Source organism: Tiliqua scincoides, chromosome 5 (assembly GCF_035046505.1).
Source record: "Tiliqua scincoides isolate rTilSci1 chromosome 5, rTilSci1.hap2, whole genome shotgun sequence".
In the NCBI taxonomy this organism is placed as follows: domain Eukaryota; kingdom Metazoa; phylum Chordata; class Lepidosauria; order Squamata; family Scincidae; genus Tiliqua; species Tiliqua scincoides.
The window spans coordinates 16,549,381-16,568,100 of NC_089825.1; the positions used below are offsets into that span (position 1 = coordinate 16,549,381).

General features: G+C 40.8%; 1 protein-coding gene across 1 annotated transcript in view; it reads left to right on the forward strand.

Annotated features, from left to right (window-relative positions):
* The window catches only part of ARHGAP12 (Rho GTPase activating protein 12), a 77,505-nt gene that overhangs the window by 33,188 nt on the left and 25,597 nt on the right, over nt 1-18,720 (forward strand). The window contains exons 4-6 of the mRNA XM_066627774.1: nt 1,198-1,338; nt 6,831-6,911; nt 15,944-16,069. Coding sequence (XP_066483871.1) covers nt 1,198-1,338; nt 6,831-6,911; nt 15,944-16,069 — 348 coding nt within the window. The remainder of the gene's footprint in view (nt 1-1,197; nt 1,339-6,830; nt 6,912-15,943; nt 16,070-18,720) is intronic.

The following is an 18,720-nucleotide window of genomic DNA, read 5'->3' on the forward strand; positions in this document are numbered from 1 at the left end:
AGTAATGTTAATTCATGTCTCTTGATGATTTTAGTTTTCCTTTTCCTTTTCTTCACCTTTTTGTCAACAGTTTTGCCTCTCCAACCTGTGAGTTCTTCTCATATGTTTGACCCATCAGTATGTCATTTCTTCATGTAATTCCAGAAGTCATCTTTACTTTGACTACCTCTCCATCTTACTGTATCTCATTAACCTTCTATATTGCCTTCAGACCTTAATTTGCTTTTTCCATCAGTAGATAATGTGTTTTCTTTTAGTAACTTTAATATTGCTCTTTCTTCTCTATAATAGAAGGATCTCGGAATACCACAGAGATTTCTCTTGAATTTCTGACTCAAGAGAAATGCTAGTGATAACTTAATGTATGGATCAGGTCATAGTGACAGACGGGGTTGGCCCTTAACTAGTTTCTTTCAGGTTTTCTTAGGAGGACAGTAAAAAATAAAATTTAAGAACACAGCACCAGTACATCAACAGCAGATTGAATAATTTTTTGTACCGAGATTTTGTCTCTTTACCTTAGTGCTATGGTAGAGAGAACAATCCTGTTTCTAGCTAACTTGATTAAACAATAACTGCAGATTAGTTGTCTAGTATTCGTCTCCATGAGTGGTTAGTAATAGGTGACTTGGGACCTATTAGGCTTAAAAGAAGACTAAAAGAATGTTGTACTGATTTACTGTCGTTCAGAAATCAGTTTTTTGGGGTGGGGGCCTGATGGAGGGGATAAAAATCTAAATATGTTTTCTGGGCGCAGGGATAAGAATCAGTGAACAGGGAAAGAGTTCAGCATCTCATTCTCATCTGCCAATTCTACTCTGCAATCGCCCATCTACTCGGCGTTTGCTTGTAGAACTTATTATGGTACAGTTCAATCTTGATAGATTCACTTAGTTTTGCCATTGACCTCAGTAGGATATGTGTTCTGCTCAAAATTAAGCTAAATTAAAATGACTCTTTTAAAATTTTTGACAGGGACAAAAGATACTGATAATTTGATCCAGTTTTTTAAACTCTTTTGGTTTAGCACTAATTAGATTTCCGCCTAAAAAGAGTATTTTGCTGTCTTCAGTTCCTGCCTATAAAAATCTTAATTTTTTAATTTAATAATTATCTTCTAGGCAAGTTCTAACCTTTTTCTGAATTTCAACTAATATAAATTCTCAATACTTCTATGTGTGTTTGAACATTTTGTAGACTCTTTCATCACAAGAAAACTCCCACAGTTCTTGTAACAGCCAGTCAGATAGTCAGTATGGTTCTCCTCCCAAAGGGTGGTCAGAAGAGTTGGATGAACATGGTCAAACGCTATATACCAGTGACTATACTAATGAAAAGGTACATGCTTTTCTTCACATATATTCTGACTTGGTAGCAACTTGGTGGGTAAGAAATCAAATAGTGTTCCACCTTCCTTCTGTTCCTCTTCATATTTATGCTTTAGCCACTGCCGTGTTACTTTTAAGAAAATGTCAGATAGTATAGATGGAGGCTCCATTTGGTGCCATCTTGAAAAGAGATTTGTTTGATTAGAGCCGTAATTGCTTATCATATACTCAATAAGCCTCCTATGCAAGGTAGCCAATGTTGAAGTCTCTAATATGGATTACCAATTCAATGTCGCATTTGACAGGTTGCTATAATTCCATCCTTTTTCTCCTTGTTGAAGCATGAACAATGCCTGTATTAAACGGATGTTTTCCTTCCTGTTGTGTTTCAGTAGAGCTATTTGTTTGATGAGATTAATTCTAAAATGGTTGTCAAGATGCAAAATTTCTTCTAGCTAGGTTCAACAAAAAACACAGTCGTGTACTTCATTTTGCATCTTTTAAAATTCTGTGTTTTGAGAAGTGCTGCTTTTAACAAGAGATTTCTGTGCATTGGTATCGGAAGAGCTACCTAGAAAATAAGTGGCTGCCTGTCTGGGAGCAGTAAGAATTGTCTCCAAACGGCATGGCCAAACAGACGTGCATGCATTCTCTTGTCCTGTAATTCTGGAAGCAAACGAGGTTGGTTTTCTTGCTTTTCCCTCTTGGAAATACTTAAACACACTTTCTCCAGAGTAAAGAACTTCTGTTTTGAAGGCAACATGCTAGCTGAGCTTTGTTCTCCGTTCTGGAGAACGGAGAAATAGGCAGTCTCATGTGCATTGTCTAGAACAGAGCCCTATAATACAGTGAACCTTATGGAAGCCAGTGTGCTGTCTGGACAGATCTTAGCAGTGGGAGAAGGAAATAAAAAGCAGAATCTCTCTCTCTCTCTCTCTGTTTGGGGCCACTCTGTCAAATGCAAGGGAGTTTAGCCCTACTTTTCCGGGTTGAACAGAAAGCACACAAGAAATGAACTGCATTTGAATGGTGGATTCTCCAGTTAATTTGGAGAACCACTTACGCTTTGGTCAGTATGAGCTATTATAGCAACTCCTCAGTCTCTTTACTCTGCAGTTCTGTTCTCTAGGACAGTAGTTCTCAAACTGCTGGGTCACGACCCCCCAGCTCAAGGAGCACTGTCCTTGCCTCCTTAAGGGGCAGGAGCAAGGGAATAGTGGCAACGCAATCCACAGTGTTGTGCTGCTGCCAGGGTCTTTTTTAAATCTTACCTCTGTCCCTGCTGGCCAACCTAGGGTGCGGGGGCCCCTTGCAGTCCTCTGCTGGGCTCCCCATGCTTGTAAAAAGTTAAAAAAACAAAACTACTGTGACACTTCAGAAGTGGGTTGTGATCACTTTTTTTGCTTTTTACAAGTGTGAGGAACCCTGCAGAGGGCTCTGTGGGACTCCCTGCACCCCAGAGAGGCCAGTAGGCACACAGGTTAGGTTGAAAAAAGCCCGCGTCCCCGGCGGTGGCACAGTCCTGGGAATTGTGCCACTGCCCTTTCCTGCCTCCGCAAACACTTAAAACAGTTCTAGAACTCCGGGAGAGTTTTTAGAACCACTGCTATAGAAGAATGGAGGAATGGGGTGGGGAAACAAGTGTACTGCTACTGCCAGGCTATAAGGCAATGTATGTCTTCTGCAACATAGTAGAAAGTTGGGGAATCAATTGCACATTTTTTGACTTCGGATGTAAGAGTGTGTTGCATATCACTTTGCAGCTCAGAAGGGGCAGGCTTTCACAATAGCATCTGGTTTTCAGGGTAGACGGTTCCATAGAGGATTTCCAAACCAACCACTTTAATCTCTTCATATGCTCTCTAAGCCTTATAAAGTTGATGCTTACATCTCTGCAGATACAGTCTTTCGTAGGAAGGGGTTGCAGAATGATTTCATCCGGGATCTAACTATACTTAAGAACAGCCCTATCTAGTCCAGCTTCCTGTGTCTCACAGTGGCCCACCAAATGCTCCAGGGAGCACACAAGACAAGAGACCTGCATCCTGGTGCCCTCCCTTGCATCTGGCATTCTGACATAGTCCATTTCTAAAGTCAGGAGGTTGCACATACACATCATGGCTTGTAACCCATGATGGACTTTTCCTCCAGAACTTTCTCCAATCCCCTTTTAAAGGCATCTAGGCCAGATGCCATAACCAGATCATGTGGCAAGGAGTTCCACAGACTAACTACATGCTGAGTAAAGAAATACAGGTCCAACCTTGTTATAAACAGTTTTGACTCAACACAAATGACCACTGCAAATGAGAAGGAATGTGCTGATCCCTGGAGAAGGGGAAAAATGCATCCCTTTAAAATCACAATTTTAAAAAACTGCTTTTCTTATTGTTGTAGAGAGACAGTCATGAAAGCAATTACAGGTATAACCTTATTATCCATTGATTTTTTTCACCTGTGGAAAAGGTAAAGGAAATCATTAAACAATAGCTTCCTTAATGAGAGAGAGGCCAGGTGGCTTACAATCCACAATACCTCTCTCTGAGGTAACCAACCCTTCCCTTCCCCCTGAGCACATGAAAGAAAGACCTGGCTCAGAGTGAAGCTTTCTAAGCCCCTGGAGGGAGACTGATTGATGGGTTGTCTGCTTAATGACTCTGTCTTGCATCACAAAGGTCAGCAAGACTGCTTTTAAATGTCCATAGCAAAGGGACATTGTTTTTTAAATGGATTTGCTTTAATGCCTTTTTTTGCCATCCACATGAATTCTGAGAAGGAACCCTCAAGAAAAAAGAGACTCAACCTGTATTTTCTTTTGTCTGCCCTAACTCTCCCTAAGCTCAATTTTAGTGACTCTCCCCTGGTTCTGGTGTTGTGTGAGAGGGAAAAGAGCACCTCTCTACCCACTCTGCCCTTCCTTCCCATGCATAATTTTGTATGGGCGCAATCCTAACCCATGCTGGAGCAGGCAAACCAGGAGGCTTGCATTGCATCCAACGCGGGATTGCAGCAGGCAGCCTCTCAGCCGCAGGCAAGAGGAAGCTCTTCCCCTTACCCATTGGTAAGGGCTGCACGCTCCTATGGGTCTCCTCGGACCTGCGCCACCTCCAAAGGTGGCGCAAGTCTGAGGAGAGCAGAGCGACTTGAAGCTGCTCCGCTCGTCCTCAGGACAGGGGTTGGGATCCGGCATAACCACTGGGTCCCAGCCCCACCCCTGGCTCCCCATGCGCCCACCCCCGGGCCCGCCCTCCCCCTGCCCAGTAATGCCCCTTCCCCCCGCCCCCCCACCCATACCTTTGCCGCTTATGTTGGAGCTGCAGTGGAGGCTGACTGCACCGACGCAGCTCCCACCTAAGGAGGCGCAAACAGCACCCTTGCGACCCTCTAGGGCCACCTATACTGGCATAACTGCCGGTTAGGATTGTGCCCTATGTTTCAATCATGTCCCCCCTCAGGTGCCTTTTTTCCCAGACTGAAGCGCCCAATTGCTGTAGCATTTCCTCATGAGGAAGGTGCCCCAGCCCAGTAATCATTTTAGTTACTCTCTTTTGCACCTTTTCTTTTTCTGCTATGCCTCTTTTGAGATGTGGTGACCAGAACTGGACGCAGTACTCTGGGTGTGACCTTACCATCAATTTGTACAACAGCATTATAATATCAGCGGTTTTATTCTCAATACCATTTCTAATTAACCCTAGCATAGAATTGGCCTTCTTAACTGCTGCCACACATTGGGTTGACACTTTCATTGAGCTGTCCGCCACCATCCCAAGATCCCTTTCCTGTTAGATCTCCCAGAATATGCTTCCATTAACTGGGAGAGTCAAACTCAATTTGCCATTATGTTTTGGTCATTATAGAGCAAGTTCTTTTGACTGAATTGTGGGGATAGGATTTATAGCAGAACACCTGTGAATTGAACCTCTGTCGTCTCAAGCCTGTTCTTACTGGTGGTTTTACTACAAATTCAGTTTGGCTTAACATGGTTGATGCCTATTATGGGGGAGGGGGCAAGGGGGTTATTAGGAATACTGCATTTATTTGCTCCTTTGCTTTATATGACTTGTCCGCTTCCTGTTTGATAAAACAGTTCTGAAAACTGCTCTCAGTGACACAGTGTGGAATTAGTTATTTAACATGTTCAATATGTCTAATATGGTGGTATAAACTTAAACAAATTTTTTTCTGAAGAGTTTCAGTGAGAATGAATGCATATCTGTGTCCTCACAGACTGTTCTTCAGAAGCAACCAGCAGATGTCACAGCCTAGTGAACCAAACTTTCTAGTCCTTTACTGGTTTCTGAGGTTATTTCAAAGAACACTGGGGTTAGGTGAAACTTGATCTGATTCAGCAAGGCCTTTTTCATGTTGTTAAGAGTGCATTCTCAGTATTCCATAACTCAGATGCAGTGCTTTAAAAAAAAAAAAGGTGCAGGAACTCACAACGTTTGTTTGTTTATAAACTGAACTTTGAGGAGTTTTGCAGCCTCAACTGGCCCCCCTTTTGGCAACTGGCAACCAAGCTTTATATTTTGCAGCCATGGAGCACCTCCCCTCCTAAAAAAAAATTCTTCCTCATAGGGATTTGAACCCCTAGCCTCTGGCTCCACAGACCAGTACTTTAACAATTGAGCCATAGGAATTCTTAGACTCAAAGTGTTTGGAACTAATACTTGAGGTGCTGATGGCCGCCAGCTGGCTCAAGACCTTATATATTAGTTCTGAGCACTTTGATTACAGGCTTTCCTATAGCCTAATGTAGAGAGTGCTGGGCTGTGGAGCACGAGGTCAGAGGTTTGAATCCCTCCCTAGCCCGCAGTTTAAAAAAAAAAAAGGTGGAGCACAAGGTCAGAGCCGAGGGTGCCCCCCCCCAAAAAGGTGGAGCACGAGGTCAGAGGTTCGAATTCCTTCCTCAGTGAAAGGGAAAAAAAGGTGCCGGAACACTGTTCTGGTGCGTTCTATTACAAAAAAAGCCCTGCTCAGATGAATTATGCCTTTAAATGTGATTAGATGAGTATGCTCTCTTGCTCTGCAAACCTAAAATTCATCAATGGGCCATAGGAATTCTAGTAAAAACCCAACTAGACTCTCAAGACTGAAATTGGCCAATCATTCGAAAGCCAGAGGTTTAGACCTGAGGCACATCTCTAAAACTAGTGTGTAAAATTAGTGTTTCCTATGATTAGTACAAAAAAGTTGTAGTTAAAAAGTCAGAGAGCTTATTGTTGATCAGGTATGGATTAGCATTTTAATTCATTATGACTATTTCTTGCAGTTACCCCAATTGTGACAAAACAAACAAAAACCTGTGAACTGCATGATTAGCAAGGATTGAATAGTTCTGCATAGAGGTTCTGGTTGTGTGTGTCTTTAGTAGCCTGAAAATGTTAGAAATATTATCAGTGTCAGTTATCACATTTGATATGTTTAGAAATTAAGGATCAAGGCTCAGATTGTTTTAGTTTGAATTATTAAACATTTTATTAATTATTTTTTCTGCAGTGGATAAAACATGTAGATGAACAGGGTCGTTCATATTACTACAATGCAGATGGATCACGGTCAGAATGGACACTGCCAAAAGTGAGTAATGCAAACAAAACATAATATTTCCAGCATTTCATCAGGTGATGGATGTTGCAGTAGTTAATACAAAAGATGCATGATTTCATCTCTAGAATGTACATTGTTGCGTATTTAACTATTTAAGTCTTAGTGAAGGAAGCAAACTCTAATCCCTCCACACACCAAAAACAAGCGCACACTGTCATAAAATGTTAGTCTCCAAAGATTTGAGATGTGAAAGTTCATAGTATTTTTCTATGTGTTTGTATACTCACCTGGAACCCAGGAACATAGAGGTGGCTATTTAGATGTTTTATTTTCCAGTTTGTTTTAAGATTCCAAGTATATTAGAAGCCTAATAATGCAGCATAGTTCCATACAAGTGGTGACATGTACACCCATGACAAAATTTTTTTACTGCATTTACAAAAGATTCAGTGTGAAATTTGAAAACAGTGCAGAGTTCATCAGTCATGTGACAAGGCTTGCTTCTAAATTCCAGGTAGTTGCTTTTTAATTTATATTATAAAATTCATCTAACAGACATTGCCAGTAATCTTGGTCCATGTTGGAGCAAAATATAAAATTTTACTCTGTCCAGAGACAGTTTTAAATATCTTTTATTTCACTGGTCATGCAGGCAGGTTTTCAGTCTTGGAAAATAGCTAGAATATTCTGCTGGGCAGCTTGTAATGCCCCAAAGTCCTGAATATAGTTGGTAGTAGTTAAGAAACCAAAGGTTAGACTCTTTTTATAATTGTATGAGACAGTCTTGTTTTGTTAAAAGCTGTTAGGTAGACTCTGTGAAGCATAGTGCAATCAAAGACTGCAGATCCTGGATTGATAAATTATATTGGAGGATAAAGCCTAAAAATTCAGATCAGGGGCAGATTTTTGTACTCAGGAAAATGATGATTTTAAGTAAATAAAATTGCGTTGTTTAGAAGCTGAGGGGGTCTATTTCTGGGGTTCAGTTACTGCTATCTTTTTGTGTAGCTTTAGTCTTTTATTGTGTTAATTTTCTTTGTGCAGTGATTGGAATGCCTTTCTTTTGGGAAGGGGAAAGGCAGGATAAAAATGTGTTTAATATTGCGAATTCTGGAAGAATTTGAAAACATGGAGGCTGTCATATTTAAATAACTCTGCATACTTGTTTCTAACACACTGGATTCCAAAAAACCATTCAACTATTTTTGTATGCCCCAGACAGGTTTGGATTTGTGTTTCTCAGACATCAAACCATATCCCAATGAAACATGCCAATTCTTTTTTTAAAACTGAGGGGCCTGTCAAAAGAAGTTTGTGATATAATGTGGATGCCTGCTATTAAGGAGAAAAAAAATATGGGGGGACGGGGACAACAATTCATCAATGGGTTTGCCAGTTTTTGAATCCTGGCCCATTTACCTTTAGTTTAAAAAAGTTCTCCTTTGCCACTGTAGCTTTTATATGGATTCATGGATAAAAATTTATCTGTTATGAACTGGTTTGATGGATTAGTTAAGCAGTTTTTGATGGATTCTAGTGTAAAATTACTATTACCACTTTGAGGCTTGAGCTATAAAAAAGGAACTGATGCTGCCTGCTGTTACTCCTTTCAGTGAAGAGAGACCTTATGATATGGTGGGGCAATGATCTTTCCTCAGTTTGGCAATATGCTGTTAACGCTTGGAATTTCAAAAGCAATTTGTAATCTGGTATAGTTGATTACTGTGGTTGCTGAAAGAAGTGGAAGATATGGCAAAAACAGAGACTTTTGGCATTTCTGAAGCCCTTTGAATTGGAATCTTGGAATCTAATTAGCTGCTTTACAGCCAAACCAAAATCTTAAGTTAGCACAAAAAACAATCATTTGACATGGTATAAAGCTAACTGCAGAAGGCACAATGTGAGCAGTCAGCCACCTAAAAATATATTTGTCACCAATATGTACAGTACAGATTTAGGAATATTCTAAAATGTTTATCTTTTCCCTATACCGCTATACACTCAGGGGCAATGCAGGTGATTCTTTCTCAACCATTATTAAGAGATTGGACTATCCTCAAGAGTGTGCATTGCTGCTTCTCATTTCCCACCCAGTATTAATGCATCTATAATTGCAGATTGGGAAAGGCTGTTCAGAAGACGTTTTTAGGATGCAAGAGGGTTAATTTGAGGAATAGTTTGTAACAAATCTCTCTCCCAGAGTTAGGAACAGGCAAAAGGAAGGAATGCTGATAACAGTTGAACAATCTGTGGTATGCTTAATTGTTTTCAAAATATGGGTTCAAATCCTTGAAGAAATTTTGTAAACAGCTTAGAATTAATGCACGAATCCTCTGTCAGCATGTTCCTTGAATTCAACACTTTCAGGGCCAGGCGTTTGAAATGGAAATGTAGTTCAATGTAGGTCAAATTCTAGACAGTCATTATTCTTTAGTTGTTTAATTATACAGCAATTAAGCATTGTTTTTAGGAGTTGTGCTTGGATTTCTGAACTGTGTGTGTGTGTGAGAAATACATTGGATGGTACAATATGACCCAGTTCAGAGGTAACTGCAGTTTCATCAGTGCCTGTAGTATGAAAAGTCTGAAACTTCAGACACGTTAGTAATTGCAGTTGGGCACAAGTCAAACCACCTTGCTAGGAAAGTAGCAGAAGTATTCATTTGCAAAATGACTGAACAGTTACTTTATATTCTAATCACATGCTTTCTTCAGGAAACCAAGAGCTGCGTCTTTGGGGTTTCTGAGTGATCTCCCATCCAGGTTCTGGCCTGATTCAAGACTGGCTAGCTTTAGAGAGTCCAGCCTAGCATTTCAGTCCTGTAGAGGGCCTGCAGCAGTGCATTTCCTGAGCCACTGCCATAAGTCCTAATGGCTGTACAATAGTTGCACTGCCATAATGCACATCAGAGGTGCTGGCAGAAATGGCTGGAGGCTCTGCATGCCTGGAACACATGGACCCAGCCCTCATCAGAGCAGACAAGGCGCTGGCAAGGGTGGTTTGAGGGAGGTTTGGGGTGCAGAGTTGGGAAGGGAAGGCTATAGCTATTCACTGCTATAGATTCAATACCAAGTTTCTTTCATGAGACTATTAAACCAGCCAGTGCTGTTGAGGTGTGACTCACATGAGCCAAGTATCTCTACCCTTTCCCCCCATCCCTTAAACTTCTCCTAGCTTAGGCAAGACAGGCTTGGAGGGGAATAAGGAAGGAACTAGCTGCTCTGGCCCCTTGCCAGAAGCAGATGCACCACTCAGCAGGCAACCCAGCTGCTACTTAGTCTTTAGCAGGTGCATTGGAATGTCCAATGCCTGAAAAAAACATTTTAATGAATCTGTAAACAAATAAATCAAGTTACAAATATGTCATATTTATAGGGTTACCCATTATGCTGATTTACAATATTTTTATCTATCAGCAACATTAAGGAGTAAGGGGGGAGAGATTTCCTTGAATCTGAGACCTGACATGTCTGTGCCATCTGCATTGGAATGAGAACAAGTTCTCCATTCAACTCTGTGATTGTATCTGTCTGTTGCAGCCCATAATGGATTTGGAAGCAGTTTTGAAGGATTAACTGAAACGGACTGTTAGAATAGACATCAATTAATGGTTATGGATGCACCTGTGTTAAGTGGGAGTACACTGTAATATTTTAAATCTAGTAAACATTTTGACGTTTTCCTAATACAGAACAGAATTTTAAGATCAGCTTTCTGTGAGTAGAATAAATGGTTAATTGAGCGGTTTGGTTTGTTTCACTACGGGATTATGGTAATGGTCTGTTACCCCAAAGCAGCCTATTAGAACTTGCCTAAAATGTTTTACAATTGAATGGAAAATAATTTGGAAAGCTGCCATACCAATAACATAGCTGTTCATTGTAGAAAACCTGCTACTACTGTTACTGACTTGCCTTTCATAGCATCAGGAAGGCCTGCTATAGAATGAACCCTCATATCTCCATAAAATTGTACTCCAAAACACTTTTGAGTGGCAAAGTTCTAGTTTTTGTTTTGGCTGCATCTGTCCATTATGTATTTAAATTGCTGAGACCAAATGCAATTGTATTACATGGCTGCCATTGTTGCTCTGTAGGAGCTCCCTGCAGATTTGATGAATTGGTTTGGTGAGCACTGCAAGGGCAGGAGTCAACTTTCTATGTATACCATAGGCTCATATTCGGTCTACCTTCTGCAGCCATTCAGAGCACAGGGAGAGGATTAACTGTGGATCTAATTGCCACTGGGGGAAAAATGGAGGGAAATTCACACCCCACATACTACAGACAGGTGAGTCAAGGGTGCTTACTCCTTCATCTACGCAATACCAAAAGAGTAGTTTTCTACCCTACCTCCACTCCAGATCCTCATTCTGGCCTTTTCTTTTTTTATTATAAAATTTGAGAATAAAAGCAGTCTCTGCATTTCTAATTCACCTTCCTTGCAAACCCCAAAGTGCCACATTGCTCCCAGAAAAAATTCTGGTTCTACATTTTAATTGCAATGGTTGTCAATAAATTCTCTAATACACTTGTGCACACATTTCTCCAGTATGATTTCCCCCCCCCCCTTTTAATCAATTTTTGGGATCATGAATAACAATGCAAGTAAAACTGCATGGGTTGAATTAATTCACAGAATGTCACTACCCAAATGAGCATGATTTGAAATCAATGTGAACAGCATGATTCTACATAAGCAAATCGAATGGAAAATGGCAATGTAATTATGCATAACATATAAGGTTTGGGGGTATTAATATTGCTCTATCTGGAGGCCCTATCATTTTGTACTGGAGAGTAGTTATTGTATAGGGCTTCACATTGGTTCAGTAACCTTTGTATAACAGCTTGTAAGTCCACTTAAGCCAAGACTTAAATGAGAACCACTCAGCTCATGCATGCCACACCTGCTGTGGTGATGCATCATGGGGACTTTATTATTGTAGTATTTTCCTTAGTAGATTAAAAATATATTCTAACCTGGGCTTGGTCATTTGCCACTTGGGTATGTGGTGGTGCTTGCTTAAGAAGGGGAATGAGCAAAAGATCGGGCCAAAGATCTGAAGGTCTGGTCTAGAGGGTAGAGCCTCTGTTAGCCCGAAGATAACATCAGAAGGTTGGCAGTTCGAGAACAGCGGCAGCTCCCTGAACGGCTGAGAATGGCAAGACCTTGAAGCAGCTGACAAGCCAAGCTGAGTGATTCCATCTACTCTTGGTGTGAGCAAGAAGTGTCTTGGTTGTCCTCCATGTGAGAGATGGAGCTGCTTGTCAGCCTGCATGGGAGAACTGGAGGCCAGAAGTGAGACCAAATCAGGAAGATCCATTCTGAAATGTTGTTGGTTCTTAAAAGAGAGAACCTCTATGATTGTAAAAATCCCCTTGAGGGATTTAGAAATGCCTGCCTATGTAAACCGCCTTGAATAAAGTCAGAGGAGTAACCAGAAAGGTGGTATATAAGTACCTAGTTATTATCATTATCATCATTATTATCATCTGCCTCTTTCAGCATCCTGATTTCCTCATTGGCCAGCCAGTGCAGTCTTGTGCATTGTTGCATGGAAGTTGGCCCCAGTATGTTTAGTGGGACTTGTGCTTGGGAGAAAGTGAGTGTAGAATTGCAGCCATACTTTTAATGTAATTCATTTAATATTTAACATGTTTAGTTTTAATGATTTTCACTGTTTGCTATTGGTAAGGTGGGAAGGAATCTAAAAAAAATCAGCCTCCCAGTTTTTCCTTTCATCTAACATTGACCCAGTTTATACTGGATGTGTACTTTAGAAACGCAGAAGGAGGCACATTCTGCCTGTGTGGAGATGAGAAGCGACAACAAAACGGAAGACTGCAGGCAGTCTTTCATACATAATGCAGACGAGTATGAACATTTATACCAGGGGTTGGCAACCCCTTCTGCATAGGGGCCAGACATTGGGTTCGTCAATAGCAAGAATGCATGCATGAACCTCTGAGGCCATTTTGCTAAGAAAGGACATAACTCAGAGAGATGCATGGCCAGACAGAGACTGATGCCCAAAGAAAGCTTCTGCCCTTGTTTCTTCTCTCTGCAAGACTTACACGGTAGCACTAAAAAAGAATTAACATTTATAACACTTTCTCTGTAAGACTTAGAGTGGGAGAGTTATAAATATTAATTTTTTTTAGAGCTACTGTGGCCAGGTAGATGTACCTTTTTGGAACTATGGGCCAGATCTGGCCCACTGGCCATAGGTTTATATCCTAAAGCACAGGGCCTGCTGTGTTGACATCATATGTTCAGACTACTAGGAGTTGGCAATCAACATTTACTACAACATGACTTTTAAAATTTGGGGAGAACCCCACTGTAAATAGGATATTTTAAACTTATTTGTGGAAAAGATACTGAATGTTTTTGAAGAGTTTTGACTTGGTTCTGGAAATACTTCTTGTTCGGCTACACTGCTTTCTTTTGTGAAGGCAGAACGCTTAATGTGTACCAGTGGTGGTGTGATTTCCTGCCCTGCCCGATTGTGTGAGTCATCTCATATATAAATATAAAAAGAGATTGTACAGTTAGATTCCTGATTTCAGAAACTCTTTGAATCTGTTCTATACATAAGGGCTGTATCCCCTTCCCCCCATGTATTGTTATGTGGTATATTGTAGTGTCATAATATAACCTTATTCTAAAGAGTGAGAAAAATGTTTTTTCAGTGTAATCCGTAATAGCATTCTGTTGAAAAATGATTTTGTGTTTAATTGGAAGAGTCAGTTTTATACAGTTTTCTATACACTGGCAAAACTTATTTCATCTGGGGGGGGGACCCTATGTTTGTTTGGATGTCTGAAAAATTGATTTTGATTGTTACAGAGCTCCTGGGTATTAATAACGGCTCTTGCCTGAAGTCATGCCGCAGGAGGTGAATCCTCCCATCAGTGGAAGAAAGAGCTGGGAGAAATAAGAGTCAAAATGTATCATTTTCTAGTAACTTGCAAGTCAGTATAGAAAACATCAGATGGTTCTAATTTTTCACTTTAGAGGCTGATGTACATGTGAAAGAAATTACTGATCAGTCTTCTCTAGTTAAACAAGGAAATGGTTTTAGCAGAAAGTGTGTACAAGCATATTAAGCCCAACTGATGTAGCTAATAATTCCTTGCAGTGTGCATAGTTAATGGATGTTTTTCAGAATTCCAAATAGAATTTAAAGTTTGACTCTACATGCTCTTTGAATTCTATCACTGTTTGAGGTATGATGTGTCCACAGTTTAGAATATTGCAACTGCTGTGATGTACATCCTTGTATCATGTAGCTTGAGGGTACATTACTGTAGCTAGCAGTTGTTTCGACTGGGTCTTAACTATTTAACACCAAGACACTTTCGAATGTAACTATGGTATGCTACAAGCCAGTTCTCTTCGGTTAGGTGAACATTGCATGGAATATGTAGCACCTTTAAGACAGCTGTCTTTGGCTACTATCAGACTTCATGATTAAATTGGATTTTGGGGCATTGTGTGATGGTGAAGTTATACAGTTTTACTTGTCTTGTGACTAACTTAATTAACATGTACCTCTTATAGTGCCTGCCTATCTAAGCTGCCATGTTATTCCCTCTGTTAGGTTATATGAATTGTTTTTCTTCCTAAGCATCTATCTGGCAAAATTGGTTAAATGAGGAGAGTTGTCATGGCCCTATTAACTTCTGTTAGAGATCTGTCTTCCAGGGATGGGTACTTTACTTGGCTGTAGTGTCTAAATCAAAAATTTATATTAGCTGGAGGGAGACAGCTTGCACCTTAACATGCAGTATAGTAATATAACTTGCATATGCAAGTGGCAGGTACTTACTGCAGCTGTACAAGGGCATGCTGTTCTTTTGTACTAAGATGCTATTACCTTCAAATATTTTTTAAAAATAAAAATTTAAAAAAAACTCAGGGTGTGAGATGAAGAATTAACTATCACAAGAGCTGGCTATTTGACTTTCCTTCTTGTTTCCAGTTCCTCATTTTTGCTGTTAAACTTATTTGTGCAGAGAACATTTCTGCAAGCTTGCTTCTTTTACAGTTAAGTTTGGGGAACAGGTATGGAAAATTGAGTTCTAGGGGCTTCATGCTTGCTCACCCCTACTATATAGCATGTCTTGATGCTGTGGTGCACTGTTTTGCCCTGCACTAGTAAATGTTGTGTGACATTCAGGTTGCGAGATGGTAAGCCTATATTTCTTGATGTGGTACAGTTTCCTTATGGAAGAAAGCTGTACCATAGCTCAGTCATGAGCTGCGACTTTAAATCAGTGGACATTTAATTTCTCTGAATTAGCTAACAAATTTGCCTACTGTTCTGGAGCTTTGGTCTGTGAGATACTGCTTAGGGCTAGAACAGTGGTTCCCAAGCTGTGGTCTGGTGACCGTAGGTGGTCCATGAGACCCTGCGAAGTGGTCCCCAAGGTCTTAGGGGAAAAAATGATCATCTTTGATTACTTCCAGGATCACAGCAAGTGACCACCCCCCCCCCCACAGACCACTGAAATATTGGCTGTGGCTGTAGGTAGTCTGTTATTCGCCCTCTCTGGTGGCCAAGTGCTTGCTGAAGTGCCAACTGTGGGAGGGTTCATTCTGCACCCTTTCTGGTAGTCTGTGGAGGCGGGCTCACTCAGTGAGATGCTTCCCCATGGACCACCAGAGAGGGCAGAGATTACCCCCCCCCCCGCAGCTGGTGTTACCAGTGTCTTGTCAAGAATTCCCCCATGGGCTACCAAATTGAATTGCATTTTTTTGTGTGGTTGGGATGGAGGAGGTTGCATGTGGTCCACAACAATTCCAGTGTTTGCCTCAGTGGTCCACAGGTTCCTAAAGGTTGGGAACCACTGGACTAGAAGTTGCATCTCATAGACCTAAGCTCCAGGGTGGTAGGCAAATTTGTTAGCTAATTCAAAGAAAATAGATGTTGGGAAAAATTGCAATTCTATTTATGATGTGAAAATAGCTGCTACTGAATTGAACATGTGGTGTTTGGCTTTTATTTTAAGTACTGTTCTGACAGTGTGTGGCTTTCCCTCCCTCCCCCTTTTAGTATAATGCTTCACCACAACAGCAAAGGGAAATAATTAAAAGCAGGAGCCTGGACAGAAGGCTGCAAGAACCAATCGTTTTAACGAAGTGGAGGCATAGCTCAGTTGTGCTGGACACCAATGACAAGGTAACAGTGGAAGAGCATTTTTGCATTTTGTAGTCATGTATGTTGTATTGTATATCTTTCAAAAATTATGGTGCAGTTAAAATACAAAATTACTGGTGTGAAATTGCTTGCTATTCCCTATAAGGTACATATCAATAATTGTTCACTATAAACTTATTACTCCACCCTACAGTTGTTTTCATGATGAATGTGGATTATTTAGTTTGTGTTAGATACAGAAACATAACTACCTTTGGAATGTATGCTTAGATTACACACAACTGACGGCCTGGATTTGCTTTCTCCCAGAAAAGTCAGCAGGAGTTACTCATTTTTACTTAAAATAATAAAGTTACTGCTATCAGGGACACATTTGAGATGGGGGCAAAACCTGAAAGAAAAACATTTGAAGGTCTAGAATTAACAGGGAGGGAAAACTCAGTTGATCTCGCTCCCGGTGGCAGTTCCTATTTTCTTCTGCAGAAGTCAATGTGCCTGTATATTGTATAATGTATTTCTGTACATTGAATGTACAGAATGTGTGAATGTACATTCAGTGGGTGAATGTAAATGTATGTCTTACCTTGTGTGAAGACCGGTTTGGCAACTGCAGTTAATGCAGAATGCAGCGGTCTTGTGTGATTGCTGGAAGCAGGCAGCTTGTCAGGTCACTGCTCCAATGGCTGCACTGGCTACCAATTTGTTTTTGGATCCAATTCAAGGTGCTAGTTTTGACCTTTAAAGTCCTATACATAGAGGTGTTTGAAAATTATGTTATTTACCTTCCTCAGAAGTAAGCCCATTGTGTTCAGCAAGACTTGAGGTTTACAGCCTGTCTTACTCACTGGAAACAAACACCTCTGCCTATATGTCTTGGGACCAGGGGTACAATCCAGTTCATGCCTTCCATTCATCAGAGAAAGTCCTTTTGCAGGTGCCGTTGCCTATGGAGGGGTGGTAGCAAGAAATAATGGCACCAACTTTATGGCACTCCTTCCCTCTCAGTTTATAAACTGCTCCCTCCTTAGAAGCTTTCCGGCAGTTTCTTTTTAGATTAGCTTTTTAAGGTCATGGGGTGTTTTGGGGGTGGGGGTGGGGAATCTTTAGTTACTATGCTTATTTCAATCTGGATTTTTACTTTCATGCTGTTTTTAGATTTTATGAGCTTTGCCCTTCATGCTGCTGGTTTTGTTATGATTTTGAGTTTGTTTTAATATTTATATATAGCTTATTGTTTTAGATGCGGTTTGACATTTGTCAGCTGTTGTTGGTGCCCCTTGGGGAGAAAAGTGGGATAAAATATAGTAAATAAAGATGTGTATATGCCATTTTTCATAAGATGGCTTGCCGACCAAGGTACAGTAAATTCAAAATAAAACAAAAGCCACAAGAGCAAGAACTAACAAAGCTGCAGACATAATAAAAGCAGCAGTCAAACTCACCTATGCATCTGTTTCCTGAAATGCTCAATGAAAGGGAATAGTCTTGACCTTTGTCCCATTGAAGAGACTAGATAAGTTTCTGTGGAAAGGAAGTTTCACTGGTGGTGTCACCAGTGAGACAATCTTTTCTCTCTTATCTCTGGGGGGGGGGGGGGTATATGGAACCAAGTCTCTGAAAATGACCTGAACAGTTGGACAGGGTTCTTAAATATTCTATTCCCAAACCACTGAGAATTTTTAATAAATTATTTAAAAGCTTTAAAGAACCATTGCAGTCCCTCCATTGTAGCAGGCACTTGGCTAGTTTAAAATGGTAGGATACCACCAGTGATGTAGTTTCTGGCACATAGGATAGTTTTTTATTCACTGGGCCACAGAAATAACTACTTGTCTCTTGATTCAGGTACAGCACAGAGATTAAGATTATAATAGTCTTGCTCTTCAGGGGTGGTTTATTTACTGTAAAATAAAATATGACAGCATCCTGTGTCAAATAAAGAAGACATTTAGGGAAAATAGATGGGAGATTATTGGCTGTGTTTATTTCAGAAGATGCAGTTTGTCCTCACTGCACCATTTGGTCTAATTATTGACTCATACCTAAGGATCATTTTGATCTGGAATCTAGCATTCAAACCAATGCAAGCAGCAGTCTTGATTGGAGAAGGTGGGTTGGCTCCAGGAAGCAAGAGGATGAGGGAGGCTACACGAGGCTGGGGGGAGGAACCAGAAGAAGCTGTAGGCAGTCAGGACAGGAGGGGTGGGTTGTCTGGTCCGCCTTGGAAGGAATGGACAATTAATTGGCCGAATGGATTGCCTGATTTTTTTTCCTCTGGGTGAGGGAGTTGAGAAGGAGGAACCAAGTGGACAGGGGAGAGGGTCTTGAGATAGAAAAATGCCTGGATAGCAAAAGGGAGGGTGTTGCAGTGACCCTTGGGGGAGCAACCAAAGCCCAGGGGTCAGGTTGCTGGATATAGGTGCGAGAGCAGAAGCAATGAATGGTTAGACAGAAAATCAAGAGACAGCAGACATATTGAGGGTTGAGAGTGCAGAGAGAGAGAGAGAAGCTGATTCTACTAGCCTCCTCCTGCGTTTTTATTTACTTGCAACATTAACAGCTACATTCAGTTCTCAGATAAAGCCACATTAGAATCTCATACAGGGGTGAGAACAATGGGTGCTTCTTCACAGAGTGCTGTATCAGCTATTGTCACACTTCAGCCTGGGAAC